General features: G+C 36.2%; 1 protein-coding gene across 1 annotated transcript; it reads left to right on the top strand.

The window, feature by feature from the left end:
• The first annotated feature begins 195 nt into the window (after positions 1–195).
• LOC139152007 (RNA polymerase I-specific transcription initiation factor RRN3-like) lies at positions 196–19,025 on the top strand. The gene is made up of 17 exons (XM_070725086.1): positions 196–333; positions 2,375–2,469; positions 2,624–2,680; positions 3,077–3,166; positions 3,466–3,595; positions 4,125–4,233; positions 4,651–4,720; positions 5,172–5,270; positions 5,533–5,607; positions 6,403–6,562; positions 7,197–7,327; positions 7,704–7,834; positions 8,105–8,228; positions 12,321–12,484; positions 13,405–13,557; positions 15,917–15,995; positions 17,434–19,025. Exons 1-17 carry the CDS (start codon positions 294–296, stop codon positions 17,557–17,559), a joined length of 1,833 nt encoding a protein of 610 aa, XP_070581187.1. The 5' UTR covers positions 196–293; the 3' UTR covers positions 17,560–19,025.
• Positions 19,026–19,214: the final 189 nt, after the last annotated feature.

The raw sequence follows: 19,214 nt of genomic DNA, 5'->3' as shown, positions 1-19,214 counted from the left end.
GATTGTATACTCGTTTGAGAGTATAATAGATATTTTTTTAAGAAATGGAAAATATAACACTAAATACGCTCTCAACTTGTGGCGATGTATTTTCTATTTTATTTTTAGTGACAACTATATTCATATTCTTCATATCAAATGACCGTTTTCTTTCAAATTTAGTATATTTTTTTTCGAATCGACGTACTGACTATTCAGCGCAAAGCTGCTTTAAGATTAACCGTGGACCGAGCGAGAGAGAGAGGCAAGTATTGGCATTAGTGGCGACGTACACATTTTACAGGCAAAATGTAATGGCGCAAAAGGCACAGTCCTCTGTTTTTTTGTTTCCAGGTGAGTTTTACCTTCGCTGCGTAAGTCTTGTGATACGGTGAAATCACATCACCACCTTTTATTAGGATTCAAATGTCAAGTTCTTGTACTTTAATTTACACGTGGTGGCGCAATATTGCGCATGTTGTTGAATCACAATACACATACATGTATACAATTTGTGGCGCATACTTCTACAGCTACAGGCTCATGTATATTTCGTATAGGATCTGTGTCGGCCACTTGTTAGTTGTATTCAACCAGCCAGCATCATTTTATGCATTTTTAGCCGCGTTCTGATCATAGGGTGGCGATGTAAGGACACAAGTACGGTAAGTCGTACGTAAAGGAGCAAGATGGCGGCTAGCTGCAGTACATTACAAATGTAGCTCGAGCCCCGAGTCGAGGTTTTGCCTGGGTATTTAGGTTGGGACGGATTTGCAGTCCCAACCCAAATACCCAAGCAAAACCTAGGGCTATGTACCACAGCTAGATAGTAGGGTTCCCAGACACTTCGCACCAAAAACCACTTCGCACCATACCATCTCGTCCCATACCATTTCGCACCAAAACCACTTCGCACCAAAACAACCTCGTACCAAAAACAACACCAATTCGCCCAAAACTTATCGCCAACCTTTAAAAGCTTAAATAACCAACCACTGCCATCGAAGTTTTAATCACCTTTCTATCATCCCGGAACTGAAATTTTGAAATAGTACATATTTCGAGAAATGCATTGTGCACAGCACCAGAGTTGTAGCATTTAGTAGTTTGCATGTTACCGTTTATGGTTTCGTGTAAGAATAAATAGTTCGTGGTAGCCAAAATGTCCTGAGACACAATAATGCTTCCAAGTTGCAGGTAAAAACAACGTTATGGTACATCGTGGCATCGTTGTTTTAGGACGAGTATGGCGAAGTGATTTTAGTACGAGGTGGTACTTTGGGTGAAGTGTAGTTGGACAAGGTAGTACTTGGGACGAGGTGGTTTTGGTGCGAAATGGTTTTGGGACGAAGTTGTGTGGGGCGAACTGGTTTTGGTGCGAAGTGTCTGGACCCCGATAGCTAGATGGCGGCGACACTAAGATAATTGGAAAACCATTTGATTTCTTGAGGAGGGGGCTGGAGGATTTTTGGGAAAAAAATTGTCGGTAGTTGAAGAGAAGAAAAAAAATTAATCCATTATAAATCTTATTGTCCAGTAATGACAGAAAATACAAAAAAAATTGCATTGCCATACTCATCAGAAGATGGTAGCTGCCATATAATGTACGTGATGAAAGCCCCAAGCTTAGTGCTTTTCCCCTATGGTTCAAAATACATTAAGTTGATGAAGCCCTGAACTGCAACTTCTGCCACTGTTTTTTGTCTGTTTTGAAAAAATTACACAAGTTACAAATGGCAAAAATGACTTTTCCGTAAGAAGCGACCCCAAAGCTATATAATATGTAAAGACCAGCCTTGGGACAAACATTGCTTTATGTAGTCCTCTGAGTTATATACCGGACCACATCATATTTTTGATAAAATTGCAATCCGGCTGTCCAAGTTCCATGAATTTGCTCTAAAAATGCTGTTGTCTATCTCAAATAGGTAGGCTTGCAAAGTGGAGATTATAACAACTACAAGATCATTTCTTGATCACCTGACAGGGCAACAAACCCTCGGGGGCCATGATCGCATTTGAGCAAGTTTGCGAGAATCACAACCTTGTAGTTAAGCTTATCAACATGCCACCTTTCCTAAATGCTAGAGTACAACGGAGAATGACAAAGCTTTAGTGTATTTTGCTTTTCTGAACTTAGAGGATTTTCCAGTTCTAAACATTGGATCACCATTCATATTTCTAATGCAAAAGTTATTGGTGATGAAGTGATACAAACTTTTGAAGATACAAACTTTTGAAGGAAAACTCATTAAGCATATGAAATTTTCTAGGGTCACACCGAATTCCCATTATTCAGTACTGATTCAGTGGCATGCAATTTCTAATTTCTTTTGCATAAAAGAAAAATGCTAAACTTATTCTAAAATATCATTCTCTTTTTATCTCCTTCCAGATATGGACGTATATAAGCCTGATTCAAACAGAGGCATTCACAAAGCTGTCAGATTTTGTGGAGACATTCCAAATATTCTCAAGAAATATAAGGAGGTATCTTTCACACATATTTCAGAGTTTAACATTATTTTGACACAAGTGCACAGCTTGTTTGTTTCTCATACTCATATGTGTTGACCCAGTTTCTTTACCCTGTGAATAATCGTGTATGATTTAATAATCGATTTTTTCATGTTCTTTTCACCAGGGTTACCATAAAGAGTATGATCTTCTGCTACATCAGCTGGCAGATATTGATATCAAGGTACAGGAACATACCTGAATTGGATTTGTCAATTAGCGTTTTGTGCATAAATCATCATTGTATTCAGAAAAAAACATTCATATTTCTGTTGTAATAGTGTCATGATAGTGTTAAGAGTTTTTGCAATAAGAAAATTGAAAGAACATGAAATGACAAGAAGTGTTTCAACCATACTGATCAGTGTCTCATAAGGTACATGATTTACAGCAATCACAAATAGTGTACATTTACTTTTTCTCTGATCGCCTCACGTTTTATTCATTATTTTCAAAAAACAGAATGTTTGCTGTCCACTAAATAAAAAATGATCAATTGACAAGGTTCCTGGAGTAAATGACTTCTGCTTACACTAACTGTTACAGTGTGTTTTATGAGAACGTGCTTCTTTCTTTTCAGCCATCTGCACTACAAAACTGGTTGAACGAGCTGAGGAATTGTGTTTCGTTTCTTTCAAGAGAGTATGAAAGTCTAGTGGCAGTGGTACTGGTAAGTCAGTCTTGGAAAAAATATCAACAAAATAGATCTGAATAAAACAATTGTGTGAGTGAAGAACCAAGTAACAGAAGGAATCATTATGATTTAAAATTTGTCAGAAACCTCATACAATGTACAAACACCATATACATATATGACTCAAGCTTTTTATGGAGTACAATTATTATTTTTAATTATTTCATAAGTCAGTATGTGACAAACCTCTCTTTTATATGCCTTGGACAAAATACATGTACAACAAAACATTAAAATGTTTTACTGACTTTATAAAATAATCTTTCATCATACAGAAAATAGAATGGGTAAATCTAGATCAAGCATTGGTAGAGGAATACCAAGCCTTCATCACCAGCCTGGTGTCTGCACAGACTTTCTACTTGAGAGCTGTTATCAAAATGTTGGTGAAGCACTTCTTTCCAAGTAAGCACAACTCCTCTGATTCATAAAGTGTTGATATTTGCACTTACAATCAAGTGAAAGTGCTTGACTGTGTTAAATCATTTACAGTTATTTCTCTTGTACAATGCCGCTTGTCATGTGCAAGAAATATCTTTTACATCAGAACACTACGATAGCACTGATCACATTGTACCGGTATATGGGACTGTCACAAGGTTACCACTTTTACAAGTAAGAGATGACAGCAGGTTTGACTGTATTTGCCAATAAGCATGGGTTAGTTGATTCTTCTCCCCCCCCCCCCTCTACTGTCCAGGATGATTACTCACCTGTGTCAGTCTGCACAGTAGGAGTATAGAGAAGCACGTCACATTAAAATCACATGAAACAAGAGAAGAAAATATGAAGCACCTGTTACCATTTTCATGTGATGAGCCACAAGGCAATTTACCCTCTGTTCAAGGGGAGAACACTTTGATAAAACATCACAGGGAGAGAAGAGCCAAAGACAAAAGAAACCTTTGTTGCTAAAATTTCCTTATTCTTACAGAAATACCAGCTGCATCAGATCAATCATTAGAAGACAGAACAAATGATGAAAGAAGAATTTTTGGAAATGCTCATTCAGCACTTGAGGCAATTAGTCAGATTGCACCAATGTAAGTCTTTCTAATCATCCTGATGTCTCATTTTATTAATTCTTGAGTACTTACACTGAATTTTTTTTCTAAGTTGGTGTCACTTAGACACAAGTGCCATCTGGAAAACTGGTGATACTGACAGCTATTCATGTATGTTCAGTTTCTTGAACAGGTTTAATGATGGACATGAACAAGTCTGCGAAAAATTTGCTTTATTAGAGAAAGTTGTATTATCACTAAATTTTATGTTATTCATAGCATATCCAAATATATGTCAATGTTAACAAGAATTATTAGAGTTGATATGTCATATGCTCCTTTCTATTGGTCCCCTGTCAAACAGAAATGCAATCAGAATCTGAACTGTGCATTTGTACGGACACAGAAAAATATGGAAGTGAGGACTGATGCATGTTTTGTAATTATCCCTTTCAGGACTTCAGCAATACTGCCGTCAGTTTTATCAGAATGTTTTCCATACATGAAAAAAGAAACCCATATTCAGGTAGGTAACTCTGCTTATTAGATATACCAAATTTACTTGGCTGATATTTAATGTTTCAAATTCTAAATTAAGTTTGGGATCATCATCTGTTTGTATTTTGTTTGTCTTGATATGTATTCCATTGCATAAATAACTGCTGATATAGCCTCTTAAACAGATAATATGACAAGAGCCCAAGCATTGTTAAAGCTATCGTATGTGTAATATTCCACACTGAAAAGTTATTTCCCATGCTTGCAGATGACCAATTTTAGTTTGTTTGTAAAATAGTAATTGCTTTATAATACAAACACAAATAGTCCCACTTACCGGTGCTTCTTAACATAAGGTTATGGTGTAATGTTTTCAGTATTTGCACTGCAGTGCATATACTAGTATATACATGAGCTCCAGTGCACGTAAACTTTTGTACATATGTAATAAAAATAACACTTCTCTTGTTTGTTGACAGGAGTGTTATGTAAAGAATCTACTCCAGTTAAGTTTGTACTTTCCGAAGTTGAGGTCCAAGATTTTAGAATTGATCGTTGAGAAGATGATCAAGATGGATGTAAGTTTAGGTCTTTTTTAAAGTCTGGTGTCTTAATGTAATAAATTTTGTGAATCTGTTTGCAAGGATATCAACTTTTCATATTCCTGAAGAAGTACAACTAAACATCTGAATGGAGTTTCTAAGAAAGATTACGGTAATGTAGGAGTATAAATCACTGTGACCATTTCTTCTCTGATGTGATTGTATGATGATACAATGGGAGTCATAATCAACAAGGTGACAGTACAGTATTGGCATAGAGATCTTGTCTCTATTCCAGGTCAATGCACCCAAGCATGAGTTAGAGGAAGATGAGGATGAGGATGACGAAGCAATGGACACTCAATTTGACATGGTAATGTATTACTCAGCAACACCAGAATTTTTCAACCTGCTGTGTATGACATGAAACAGAACATCTCATTGTTTTTCTAGCGTATCAGTAATTTTGGTTTTCCATGTGTCAGAATCAACATTGCTACAAGATGTAATGCAAAGGTACCTTGAATTACAGTAATCTATGATGCTTTCATTTGATTTGGGAAAATAACGTAATGCCAGTACAAGAAACTGTTCAGAAAAAATGGCCATTGACATCATCCAATATCCTAGCAGTCAGATAGCTTTGGTTTCTCTTTGCAACTTACAACTGTTTTCCTATGCTATATAGGGCTATTCAGTCACTTGTCCAAGCAGACCATAATTATGCTTCAGGACAAGCTGTTTTCCAATGTAACAAATTATGCTACCTTACTGGTTCAAGACATTGAGTCACAGCTGATATGGTGTAAGGTCAATGGTGTGAAATAGTACTATTATGGCAATTTACCATTTCGATATTTACCCAATTTCAAATTTTTGTGGCAAACATACATCGCTTTAGACTGACAGTTCTTCCTGGTTGCACACATGCTATCTCTTATTGTAATTTACAACCGCTCACAACTGGATTATAGAAACGTTTGGATTACTACCATTACACTGTGAGGAACTCTGACCACTCTTTGACAGACAACGTCAAATCATAAAGGGAAGGTAAAGATCTGCCTCAAGGGATGAATATTCCAAGTCTAAACATAAACAGTACCTGTGGTAGATTTCTGTTTGAAATGCACAACAAATTTGAAACATGAATTGTTTCTGTCAACAGGATGGAATTGATGGAGAGGAACATGACAAAGATGAATTGATGGAAAAAGAAAATACAGAAGATGATGAAGGTGGACCAATGAAACATGAAATGGCTGATAGATTAGATGTTATGATATCTGCTGTCTTTCAATATCTCTATGATGTTTCACACCCTCAAGGTAATATTACAAATTTTATTAATATATTGATGGAACAAGTACAGCGATTTGATTGGTTGAGATGTGAGAATAACCATGCTATCATGAGATAGCACAGTTGAAACATTCATAGAAAATTTTTTTTGACATTCCCTGCCAGAATTTCAATACACTATTATAATGTAATAGCAAAAACCACCCGAGCAACAGGTATACCACTCGATTTTGACCAGTTCACTCCATATATGCACCTGCTATAACTCATGCATATATTGCATATATACCATGAACTTATCAAAAATCTCTTGGTATACCTGTCACTGCTTGATTATTAAATTTCCAGTTTGTAGTATTATGGAGAGAAAAGACAATTATAAGTATGTGCACTATTACACCATTTTCATTCCCAAGAGCCTGCTATTGATATCTTCGTAAACTAATTTGCAAAGAGCGTAACAATGATTATCTGAGCAGCAGCATCATAAACAATGTACATGTGCTTCTCTTGGGTATCATAGGTATAACGTTCTGTTATGAAAGGAAAAAAAATCTTTGAGGTATTGGAGTATCTGATATCAATGAGTCTTTGGCTAAGTAGATGTAAAATATTATCAAAAGAATTTGAATTGAATATTTTATTGACACTCATTTACAGGTAAATTCCACATGGAATGTGCAAAAAGTCTTTGGAGACAACTACTTGGAATTTTTGAAAGAATTATATTACCTACTCATTCATCTCTTCATGTGCAGTATATTATGTTTTATATGTGCAGTTTTAACCAGGTAAGGAGTCCATAGTAAAGTATGTTTCCGTATTCAACTATGATCTCGATATTTGCTGTATGTAGAACAATTCTTTGACACCCTAACAACAACATCTGATGAAGATCTGGTTTCTTGAAACAAAACTTGTTGTAGTGTACATTTCCAACCTCCAGACTTCCATAATTCTTAGTTTTAGTTGAGAAATTTCAAGTGCTATAAAGTGAAGATAATTTCATTGAGATTTGAATTGCACAGTTGATGCGTCGTATTCTTGGAAAATGTGACATTGCTGATGATACTTGACAATTCCTGACTGGTCATTTAGAAACCGAAGTTATAACATACAAGTTTAAAAACAACTCCTTCATTATGTTCCTTTTTTAATTTTTTTCAGAATATAGCTGATGCTTTCTTAGATTATCTTATAAAAAAGTTACATAATCCAAACACAGCCTGTGTCGTAAGGCAGTCAACGGCTGCGTATATTTCTAGTTTTTTATCCAGGGCCAAATTTGTTCCCATACAGTAAGTATTGTGTGTTTTTTGCTCAACTGTCATCTGTTCATCATGACATGGAAAATCCCATCATCACAATTGAATTATCAGCTGTGAATCAAAATATGTGCACAGATATGAATAAAGACTTTAATAAATATTGTCCATAAAAAAAGAAGAATGAATTTTCAGTGGAAGAGACAATGAAAAATAATTTTTATGATCTTTGTCTGTACTTGCTCATATCCGAGTGTAGGCTAATGATATTCCATGAATTTGTTTATTTTCAACTTCTTGCAGAACTGTCAAAGCAACTTTTGATGTTTTATTTGCGTGGATTCACAAATACATTGATGGGCAAGATGGCAGTAGCAGGTCTTACCCTGATGTTAATTTACATGGAGCATTCTACTCAGTATGTCAGGTCAGTACTGTGAATATACATTACCATAATTTATCTTTATGGTTGCCAAGAGAATGGCCTGCAGAACCGACATGGTCCATGTACTTAATTGTGAGATTTCTCGCATAGTGGGATATTCATAGAATCTATGAACTTCATAAAAATTCATTTCATCAGTCTGCTTGAAAGAATTACAATAAACTTAGCTTACTTTCAGTCTCATGGTGAAGGCCATCAGTGTTTTCTTAAGGGCACGCGAACGCGCGAATCGCACATTTTCAAAGAGCAGTCACCCCAAAAATTTATCTGGACGCGCGACCTGGCGCGCGTCTGTGGCCCCTGCCATACCAGACAGATAGTTGGCCTTTTGATTTTGCAATACGTCACTGACTCGTCACGCCAATGCGTCTGTAATGCGTCTGCTGGTGCCTAATATCGCTACATCGTCCCTGTGGGAAAAAAAATAATCGCTCAGCTCTGGTATCTGCTTGCCGCGCCTGTGTCCAAAAATAAACAACTGCCACATCTGTTGTAGCGTATCACAGTCCGTCATTTCCCTTGTGTGTTGGTCTTGGCCGCCTGTCAGAAAAAAAAAACTTTGTTTATTGTTCAATGACATCCGCCTGAAATATAAGTGTTACTATGTTTCAAAATTATAATTAGCATCGGCCTGGGACGAATCACTTTGATGCTGAACTTTCATTCGAATTGCCGTACCAGCCACCGCCACGTGCATTTGACGATCGAGATACAAGTCATGAAACGAAATCGCCTTATTACTGCCTTTTACAAACCCAAGTCTGATGACAAAACGTCTGAAAATTGTGAAGCGGAAGAAAACAAAAAAACTGATAGTGACGAGACGAAGTCTAAAGATGTGCAGAGAGACGTTGAAGAAACAGCTGAGACGGCCGGAGAGACGGGTGCTGAAATGGAAAGCAAGGAAGAGAAAATCCTGGTGAAGTTACATCGGATTCAGACGACGATACTGAACGACTTCCTTCTAAAAAAAGAAAAAGGGAATCTTTTTGGCAAGACTCCTGGCTGAAAGGTTATCCCTGGCTAGAGAAACCTGAAGATGGGCGTGGAATGCGGTGTAAGGTATGCCGTGAAGCCGGAAAAGATAATTCGTTCACTACGGAGAAGGGTTGCAGTAACTACCGAACATCAACTTTAAAACGCCATGTCAATAACGGTAAACACAAAGATGCAATGAGAGAAATATCTTTGCGGTCAAATCTAAAGGTTGCCGTCTCAAATGCAGTTACTCAAAAGAGGATGCAATTCTGGTCGCTATGAAGCTGTATATTGGCTGGCAAAGGAAGCAGTCGCAACCGATAAGTACGCGTCGCTTTTGGAGCTGTTGAAAGCTGCGCGGTGCGAACCCGTGAACAATCTGGAGGTAGGCAAAAACGCTACCTATCGATCGCATACGACGGCAGAAGAATTACAGCAAGCCATCGCTGATACGATCAAAGCCGATGTTGTCGATAGAATAAAAGACTGTGACTTTTATAGTATTTTGTGTGATGAAAGCACGGATATTTCGACATCGGGCCGTCTAGTCGTTTACGTGAGAAGTGTGACCGGAAGTTTCGATGTTGAGTCGCACTTCCTGGGAAATTTGTATATCATCGAAAAAGACGCAGCATCTTTGACGGAAAAACTTATCAGTATCGTGAATGAAAACCAGTTAGAAAGGTCGAAAAATGGTTGGTTTCGGAAGTGACGGGGCCTCTGTCATGACCGGTGTGAAGAATGGCGTAAGCGCAAAATGAGAGATATCAACCCGTTCCTCATTAATATTCATTGCGTCGCACATCGTCTCGCGTTGTGTACGAGCCAAGCTGCCGCGAGTGTCGAGTACTTGAAGGAATACAAGACTATTTTGACAAGTTTATTCTACTATTTCAAGCAGTCGTCGCTGCGATCTTCACACCTGAAAGAAGTTGAAGACATGCTTGAAAGTCCGCGTCTCAAGATGAAGGAAATCCATGACGTCAGGTGGTTTGCGTTCTACGATGCGTTACAAACCGTATACAGGTCATGGAACGCATTGGTGACCTACTTTGACGGGCAGCGTTCATCGAAAGACCCAAAGGCGGCAGGCTTACACGGCAAGTTGACGCAGTATAAATTCGTGGCGGTGATGTATTTCCTCATGGATGTGATCCCCATCGTGACGCGACTCAACCTTATTTTTCAGAAGGACGACATAGATATTGCAGCGATCAAGCCGACGGTCAGCGTTGTCCTCGATCACTGACACAGATCAAGGACGGTGCAGTATCGGGTTTCTACACAGACAAACTTTCGGAGATAGACAGTGACAATGGGACGTTGATGGGACACAGAATTATGAATAAATCGAAACAGAAAATGCTTGTTGATGATGTGAAAAGGGCATTTCTAAGTAATTTGATCGATAATATCCAAACCCGTTTTCCTGCTGATGGTACGGGGGTAATATCTGCATTTGATATTCTTGGTATGAGAGATTTGTCATTTGTTGCTAGCGATCAGTTACCGCATTACGGCAATGATAAATTAGAGATTTTAATCTCACACTATGGCTTTGAGAAAATGAACAAAGAAGGTCAAATTTGTGCGCCTGTCATCAACCCAGATAACACACGGCATGAATGGTCTGTTATAAAGCCAGTAGTCTTAAAGCAGGCCTATCCCAGAGATAATTTTACCACTTTGTGGAAATTTATCAATTCAAATCACAGAGATACAGTGCCAAATTTGATAGCACTAGCAAAGATTTCTGTTGTTTTGCCAGTAACCACTGCAATCTGTGAAAGGGGCTTTTCAGCCCAAAAAAAATCAAGACATCATTGAGAAACAGGCTAGAAGAAAGTTCCATTAACAGACTAATGACAATTCTCATTGAGGGCCCAGCACTACCTGACTTTGTTGGTGAGAAAGCCCTGAAGCTGTGGAAAAGTACAAAGGCCAGGAGAATTTTCTCAGCATCAGGCAGCAACACAAAATGACCTTGCACTTAATGTACAAACACTGTATTCATAAGGTGAACTGTGGACTGTTTAAAGCTTGCTGAAATTGTAGTTAATGTAAAATTATTGTAATTAATATTGCATTAAACTGCAAAGTCAATAAACTCCAGTATTCAAATAAATAACTTTATTGAAATTTGAAAGATGAAAGCTGTGTAGATTGGTCTGCAACAGTGTGAAGAGCTTAGTGATTACAGCAAAACCTACAGTAGAGATGAAAAATATTAATAAACACTTACACTATGAATGCATACATATATTTAAATTACTGAATTAATTTGCATAATTTATGCGCCCCCCTATTCTCAATCAAATCCCCCCTATTTTTTTATGTTATGGGTGACATTCCCCCCTTTTTTCAAAATCCTGGAGAAAACACTGGGCCATATCAACACATAATATACAGTTAGTCACTTGCCCAGCGCATCAAAAGATTCTTGACAAACCTCACTATCAAGAAGACAATCTCAAATCATTTGTAGAAACTGGCAGCAGTGAATTTCTCCTGGAACTATTCCAGCTGTTATTTTTTGTTGGAATTTGTTCTTTAAAAACTAGTATTGCGATCATCAAAACTGGATAATAATCATAGAATGGGCAGTCAATCTTTTAGAAAGAACATTCTGATTAAATTGGTCAAATCAGATTGAGGTAGAATGCGCCTTGAAAACGAAAGACTTCAACTTTTGCTCCAACTTTTCACAGTGAAACTTTTAACCATTCTAATACCAAATCAAGTGTAAAAATTATGGGTCAACATGCAAAGTTTGGTACTAGAGAAACAATTTACCATATATTTACCAATATTTGATATTCAAAATGGCTGCCATCCCTGTGTTAACTCTATGGAGAAAAAATAGAAGTTTCAGTTTTCAAAAAACTAAGACTGTGAACATTTTGCTTACTGGAAGAGCTTTAAAATGAGCCCCCACAATGGTAGCTTGGAAAAGTATTTTAAAAAAATATTGAAAGTCTGAACATCTGTCCCTGAGGCACACTCTACCTTATTTGGACAAATCAGGTTGATGAAAAATATCACTGGGTCACAGTACTGTACCATATAAGTACCTACTCATATCTTTTTTCCCAACAGGCCGTCTTTTATGTGTTTGTGTTCAGACACCAACAGCTGTTGGATTCAGCTGAAGGTCTGAGTTATGCTAGGAGTTTGAATTTAGACAGGATTGTGATGTGCAGGCTGAATCCTCTAAAAGTATGTCTACATACAGTTGTCAACATGTTTGCCACAGTTACAAGGTAGGGGAAACTTATTTATAGTGTTGCTAATTATAAATTTTCAAAACAGAGCTGTTTTCAAGAAATGCAGAAGTTGCTTTGAAAATTGTATGCTGAGTGTAAAGAAGAACATTTAGAATAAGATGCTCTCTTATTTTGGTCTTGGTGTTATGCAGTTGTAAAAGATTTTACACCTCAGCTGAGTTTAATTTTCTGTTTATTGCAAAAAAAATAGTAGGGTTTCACCCCCACAGTGCCTTGAAACTTACAGTAAAGTATGGATGTTTTCAAAAATCCAAATGTTTATATTGGTTTAACAAGAACGATGTTGAAATTCATGCGAAATTACTGCTTCCTGATTTTTGTTATTTCAAAGCATTTGGTTATGTCTTAGCCTCTCATTGTATAGCTGTATAAGTTGTTTACAAGCAATTTAAACTTTGAAACAATCAGGTAGATTTTGCAAATCTTTTTTGACACCATTGAACTCATTTGACAGGATCCATGCCCTTTGGAAAGCCCTTGAATTTTAAAGACTTCATTGAAGTCCTTGAAAAGTCCATGAATATGAAACTGGGTCCTGGAAAGTTCTTGAGAATTGATAAATTATCAAGAAAAATGATCAGTTGTGATATCATAAAATTGACATGTAAAGTGATATATTAAAATGTTAGTGTAAAAATAATACCCGGAAAGTGGTGTTTTGCAACCAAAAATATAGCTGAAAAGTCCTTGAAAGTCCTCAAATTTTAAGTAACTTTTAGTATATGGACCCTGATTTGCATTTTTATGTTCTAACGAATCCCGTAAATACACAACTGTAACTACTTTTCTCTTTGGAATTGTTAAATTTCAAAATATCTTCTGATGTCAGTTTCTTTTACTGTCTTTATATATCATGTCTTGTGAACAGGTTTTTGTAAATTTTGCTTTGATTACAGGATGTATCAAATAGTATATTGTTATACTATCATAGAGCGTAACAACAGAGCTGTATTGCCAGTTGTCAGTCATGGACACAGCAGTGAACTCAAACTCTCTAATCTCAATCCACTTGATTCCTACTTTCCATTTGATCCATATCTACTTAGCAGGTATGTAAAATTCAAATCGTAGTGAACAAATCAAATGTTCCTTACGTACATGTATGATAAGTAGTGCAGGTTTAGCTGAATCTGAATTTAGACTCTCTCAAAGTCTCTGGTTATCTGTGCATCTTCTTATCTCTACCCTACACTGATGTGTCCTGAACACCTAGGATAGCCCTCAGGCAAACAAGTAGCAAAAGGTTGGTGGACTCTGCCATCTCCCAGAGCTCATGTTTACACCAAAGCTTAAAATCAGGGCACAAAAGGGGCCAGACTAGCCAATAAGGGGCTGAGAGAGAGTCTAAACTTGACTATGGTCATTCACACAGGACAACCAGTGCTAGTCAACGCTGCTTGAAGTCTGATATATCAGTGTAATTATTTCATGTTGCAGTGTTCAAGATTATACAAATTGTGTTCAGGTTTATGTCATATACCAGATCCATGGTTCATGGCAATGTGTTGAACACAAAGATCAAACTACAGCTGGGAACTCATTCTCAGACTGGTGTTTTCTGGCCGCCAGTTTTGAATTACAACCAGCGAACATGTAACTAACATTGTACACCATGTAGAAACATAGGGCCAAAGTCCCTGAAGCTACTATAGACATGGATACAAATTAAGTATTTCCTGACTGTATGAAATTATCTCACTAAGGTCATCCTAGGGACATGTAAACCAAATATTAAAGTTGTCTGACCAGAGGTTTTGAAAAAAACAGGCAACTCAACAGTTGACAGAGCTCTGCTGTGTTATGTAGAGAATAACCTTTTGTGACACATGTATTGATGAAGAAGGTGGATATCTTTGATAGCTCATTTCAGGATGGCCTGACCAAAAATGGAAAAAAATTCGGTAAAAATACAGATTTGCATATTTCATCAGACTATATAAGTCTATAATACCAAATAAACGAGAGTTAATTACATTCTAATTAAAGTAAACAAGACTTGCTTAAATCAAGATTTACGTCATAAAATAACAGCATATCTGTCAGGTTATAAAGAATCTTGAGCTGGTTATCTTTTAATATCAGTATTTTCATGCTATTAACCAAGCACAATTTAACTTTCAAATTAACATTGTAAGTAAGTTCTGTTGAATAAGTTGAGACTACGTACTCAGAGAAAGCACACTGAAGAGACAAATGTTTGAAACTTAAGAAGTTCAAGGTCATCAAAAGCATTATAAGGAATCATGTTACACTTTCATTGCACTGTTTACACAGATTGCATAATTGCTATAAATAGCACATGAGGAATCTTACAGCCCAGCTTTACCATAAAACCCTATCACTTTGACCACTCTTTTAATTGACCACTCTATTTTTTTTCCTCAAAAAGTAATCTTATTTTATCCTTACCAAGTCAACCATAATGGAAATTAGAACTTTCTCTATCTCTATTTATTTGACCACCCTATCATGACAAACTATTATGAGCAATTTCTTTTAGATAACATAAATGGTGGTTCAGAATATATCAAAGTTGGGATTCAGGAAAGTTGCCTTTACATGTTTTAATCCTCAATTCACTATGAACTGTCAAAAAAAGTTGAACTTTCTGATAATTCCACACTAAAATTATTTTGGCTTTGATGATTTCCCAATTAATTCAATTATTTAAAATCATATTAATTATTTTTTCTGGTGAATTGATAGGGTTTATACAGTACAAGAATTACATACAATGTAAGTCAAACTTTGACCAAAAATGACAAAAAAATTCCTTAAAAATACACATTTGCATATTTCATCACAATTTGAACAAATCTAAGTTGGGTTATCCCTAGGGACCTGTATACCAAATAACAAAGCTGTCTGACCAGCGGTTATGAAGAAGAAGATTTTTTACCAAAAACACCTTTTTTGGCATTAATTTGCCTATTTTCAACAATATCAAAAAATTAAAAAAATAGTGTCTCAAAATCATATTTTTCATCTACACAACAAATATCAAATCAGTAAGTACTGCGGTTCTCAAGATATTTGAGTGGACGGACGCCTCACAAACGGACATACATACATACATACATACATACATACATACATACATACAGACTAACGACAGACGCCGGACGGATACCCATCCCAATAGCTTCTATAGACTATAGTCTATAGTAGCTAATAATATACTGTGGGTCAACCATTCCACTTCCCTCATTGGTTAAAAAGCCAAGTAAGTCTTTGACAGGTTTCAAAAACATTTGTTATCTCAATTGGCGTCGTTGATGGTCTGTGCAGCTGACAAGATTACCAGTAGCATAGAACAGTGCAGTCTTTTAGTAGTTGTTGATGTTTGCAACTGAAAGCCTGAAAATCAAATTTCAAAACTTATAAGTTCTCAAAATGTTTAATTTTCAGGTCTAAGAGATACATTAAAAATTTATATCAAGAGTGGGAAGGTAATTTACCAGAGCATGAGGACAATGAGAATGCTGAGGTGAGTTTGGAAAGACCAGATCTGTATGAAAGAAACTTGACATGTTTTAAAGCTCTACATGACAACATATAATATGACTTAGAATAGCGTACTTCTTTGTGATTTTACAATTTACCCATTCTTACTCTTACACGTGTGTACATCAGTGGCTTCCTACTTTGTAACTTTGTTGCAACATGGGAAAATAGGATAAAAAGATTGAAAATATGAAGAAAGATTGGTTTTGTGAGAACAACAAAATTATTTTACTTTTCATGAAATAATTTATTTCAGTTATCAATGATGATGTAAGACAAGTTAGCCAGTGATAGGATTTGATTGGATATTTTAACAACATTTTACATAAACAAGACACATTGGACATTCACTTGGACATATGATAGAGCCACTGGACTACCTAACACAAGTACATAAATGCATTCACCTTAGTATATACAGAGCTTTAACCGTAATCTGTATACATGAACTTTACCTTTTATCCTTGAACATTCTTTATAATATCTACTTCCACTTCATCACACACTTTGAAATTTACTTCTCTGGCGACCAAATTTTATAAAGCCCACTGGAAAGAAAACATTAAAAGCCACACTAATGATCACCAGTCATGGTGTGAGTTTTACTGATACAGATTATGCATACCTTACTCAGCCAGATGAGTATCAAATGATTGGCAAAGTGTTTCTCAAGACATTGGATATAGTTAATAAATTATTAACTATACCCAATCAGATATACGGTAGTTAATAAATTGCATTGTTTTGACAGTCTTATCATCTTTCAACTTTTTACACTACGTTCAATAAACTTGCATAGTATCATCTTGTAATATGTCCATCTTCTTGTTTGAAAAGGATGCTACCAAAATATGTGAGCTGTGATATAATGTGTTCAGGTTTATGTCATATACCAGATCCATGGTTCATGGCAATGTGTTGAACACAAAGATCAAACTACAGCTGGGAACTCATTCTCAGACTGGTGTTTTCTGACCACCAGTTTTGAATTACAACCAGCAAACAATTTTAGTATATTCTCACTCACCTTTCTAATGAATGTTATATTTACCGACATTACATGTACCTCGTACATCATATATGCAGATGTACAAGATATTGAATCTACATCTTCCCTAATTAAAGGTATACAGTCACCTGTTCCAATTTTGCCACAGTTACCATGGAAAGAGAAACTCTAACCAATCACAGATTTTAAGCGGGTGGCTGCTCTATAAAAAACAGCACCCTCTCATGGGCATTTTGAATACGAAGGAACACCCCTTTGACCATATATGGGCATATTTAGATTACAGGTGACTGTATACCTTTAATCATAATCATACAAAGTGACCACTTGCACTCTTACATCACTGTTCTAGCAGATTTAGACATTTTTTAGACCTTAATCAAAACTTACAAGGAAATTTCTTTTCTTACAGGACGATGATGATGAATTCTTTGAGTACATTATTCCAAATCCAGACTTAAATCCAGACTCACAGCTGCCTCTAGGGATAACTCCAACAGGGGCACATGCCATGTCACCAGGGTTTAAACACACCTGAGCTGCCATCAGTGATTCATAATTCTCCGGTGTATTCTATGTTAAGAACTTTTAAGGTGGGGAGGGGTAGGGGAGATTCTCATTGTATATGCTTGTGACACAGGTAAAGTACACTTCTGTAAGAGAGTTTTGCACTGAGATTTCCTTGGGACAAGGAGACAGAGAGTACCACAGATTCAATTTATATACATGTATCAATGCATCTATATGCATGTGTAACAATGGGAGGTATTTTTGTATAATAAAATCTACCGTAGTGATAGTGTATGTTGAAATTATGGTGAGAAAACAGTATTCTGTAAGCGAGGTGAACCATTGTCACTTCAGATGTGTCAAAAACATTTGTGATCATGTATTGCTGCATCAATTGATATTGTGACTGTACTTCTTTAAATTGCTATTGTAGAGATTTGCAGTCCGTGAAAACCAGTATCTACACTTGCAGTCAGAGAGTATGTTTTCCTATATATCAAATTGAGATATCAATTTCTACCCTGTCATATCACTGTCATCCCATCTAAAGTCTTGCATAGTACGTTTTGCATATCTTCAGTCCAAGTGGCCAATATTGTAAATATTTAATGTGTCAGTCACTCTGTGTTTTCTATACAGGTCAGTTGACCGACATAAGGAATAGTCCATTTTGAATACTTTTATAATTGTCACCAATTTCTGCGAATTTTTTTTGAAGGAAATATGTGCTAAATTATGAAACATTAATTTTATAGTCAACCAGTGAAAATAAAGTTTACAATATTTTCCCTTCAGTAAATCTATACAGCTGTCTATACATTTCTCATCGGAGACAATTTATCAATGCCACTTTTGCAGAGTATTTATAAAACAACTTGTTGCTACTGCCATAATGAAAAGTTCATGTGTCAATGTCACTTTTTTGGCATTTTTGTCAAAATTAATGTTTTCAACATTTTCTTCATAACCACTTATTAGGTTACTTTGATGTTTATATTGAGCGATACATATCTTGTACAATTTTTAAACAATATTGTTATTTATTATTAATTAATTTTGCCATAGTTATGATATAAGCATGCATGTATTGCTCAGCTAAGCAACAAAAACGTGAGTTGCAGAATCAAACCGATGCCAGTTTGTTCTCAGTCTTGTCTGTTTTGTTACCTTTAAAACTTTTCCTTGCGTATCTAAAGTAACCTTCAAATAATGATATTTTTATTGATTTCTAATTTTTTTTTACGAACAGCTTCTTTGATTACACACCAGAAAATCCGTTTATTGTTGGGGCAGTCATGTTAAGTGTTCCAAGTACATGAATCACAGTCTGTAGTGTGTAGCCAGGACAAAGCCAGGCCAACGTTCAGTATGCACATATGTATTTAATTAGTTGACCCATTCACTTCTGCCTGTTGATGATGTGCCGTGTTTTCAGCATGGCTGTAAATTCTGTATTTTTCCTTGTTTATACGAATAAATCTTGTTGGAATATTATGATTTTGATTTTGATTTTGATTTTATTATTGATTCCAATCAACAAAAAGAGGATTTACCTACATTTTGTTCACTTATAACTCTATTGATGTAGAAAGCATATCAGACACCATAGGACAGGGGAGGGGAGAGGATATGAAACATATAGCTACATAGGTCTGTATGTTTTGGCACAGTCACAATGGCTAA

The sequence above is a fragment of the Ptychodera flava genome, chromosome 15, assembly GCF_041260155.1.
Source record: "Ptychodera flava strain L36383 chromosome 15, AS_Pfla_20210202, whole genome shotgun sequence".
In the NCBI taxonomy this organism is placed as follows: Eukaryota; Metazoa; Hemichordata; class Enteropneusta; family Ptychoderidae; genus Ptychodera; species Ptychodera flava.
The sequence above is the reverse complement of the archived record's forward strand: the minus strand, read 5'-3'. Positions and strand labels throughout refer to the sequence as shown.

Excerpts from the sequence above, each read along its gene's own strand:
- LOC139152007 (XM_070725086.1), top strand. The coding sequence starts at position 294 with ATGGCGCAAAAGGCACAGTCCTCTGTTTTTTTGTTTCCAG. Across the intron at positions 3,596-4,124 it reads GGTGAAGCACTTCTTTCCAA|AAATACCAGCTGCATCAGAT; the intron begins GTAAGCACAACT and ends TTATTCTTACAG. Across the intron at positions 13,558-15,916 it reads GATCCATATCTACTTAGCAG|GTCTAAGAGATACATTAAAA; the intron begins GTATGTAAAATT and ends TTTAATTTTCAG.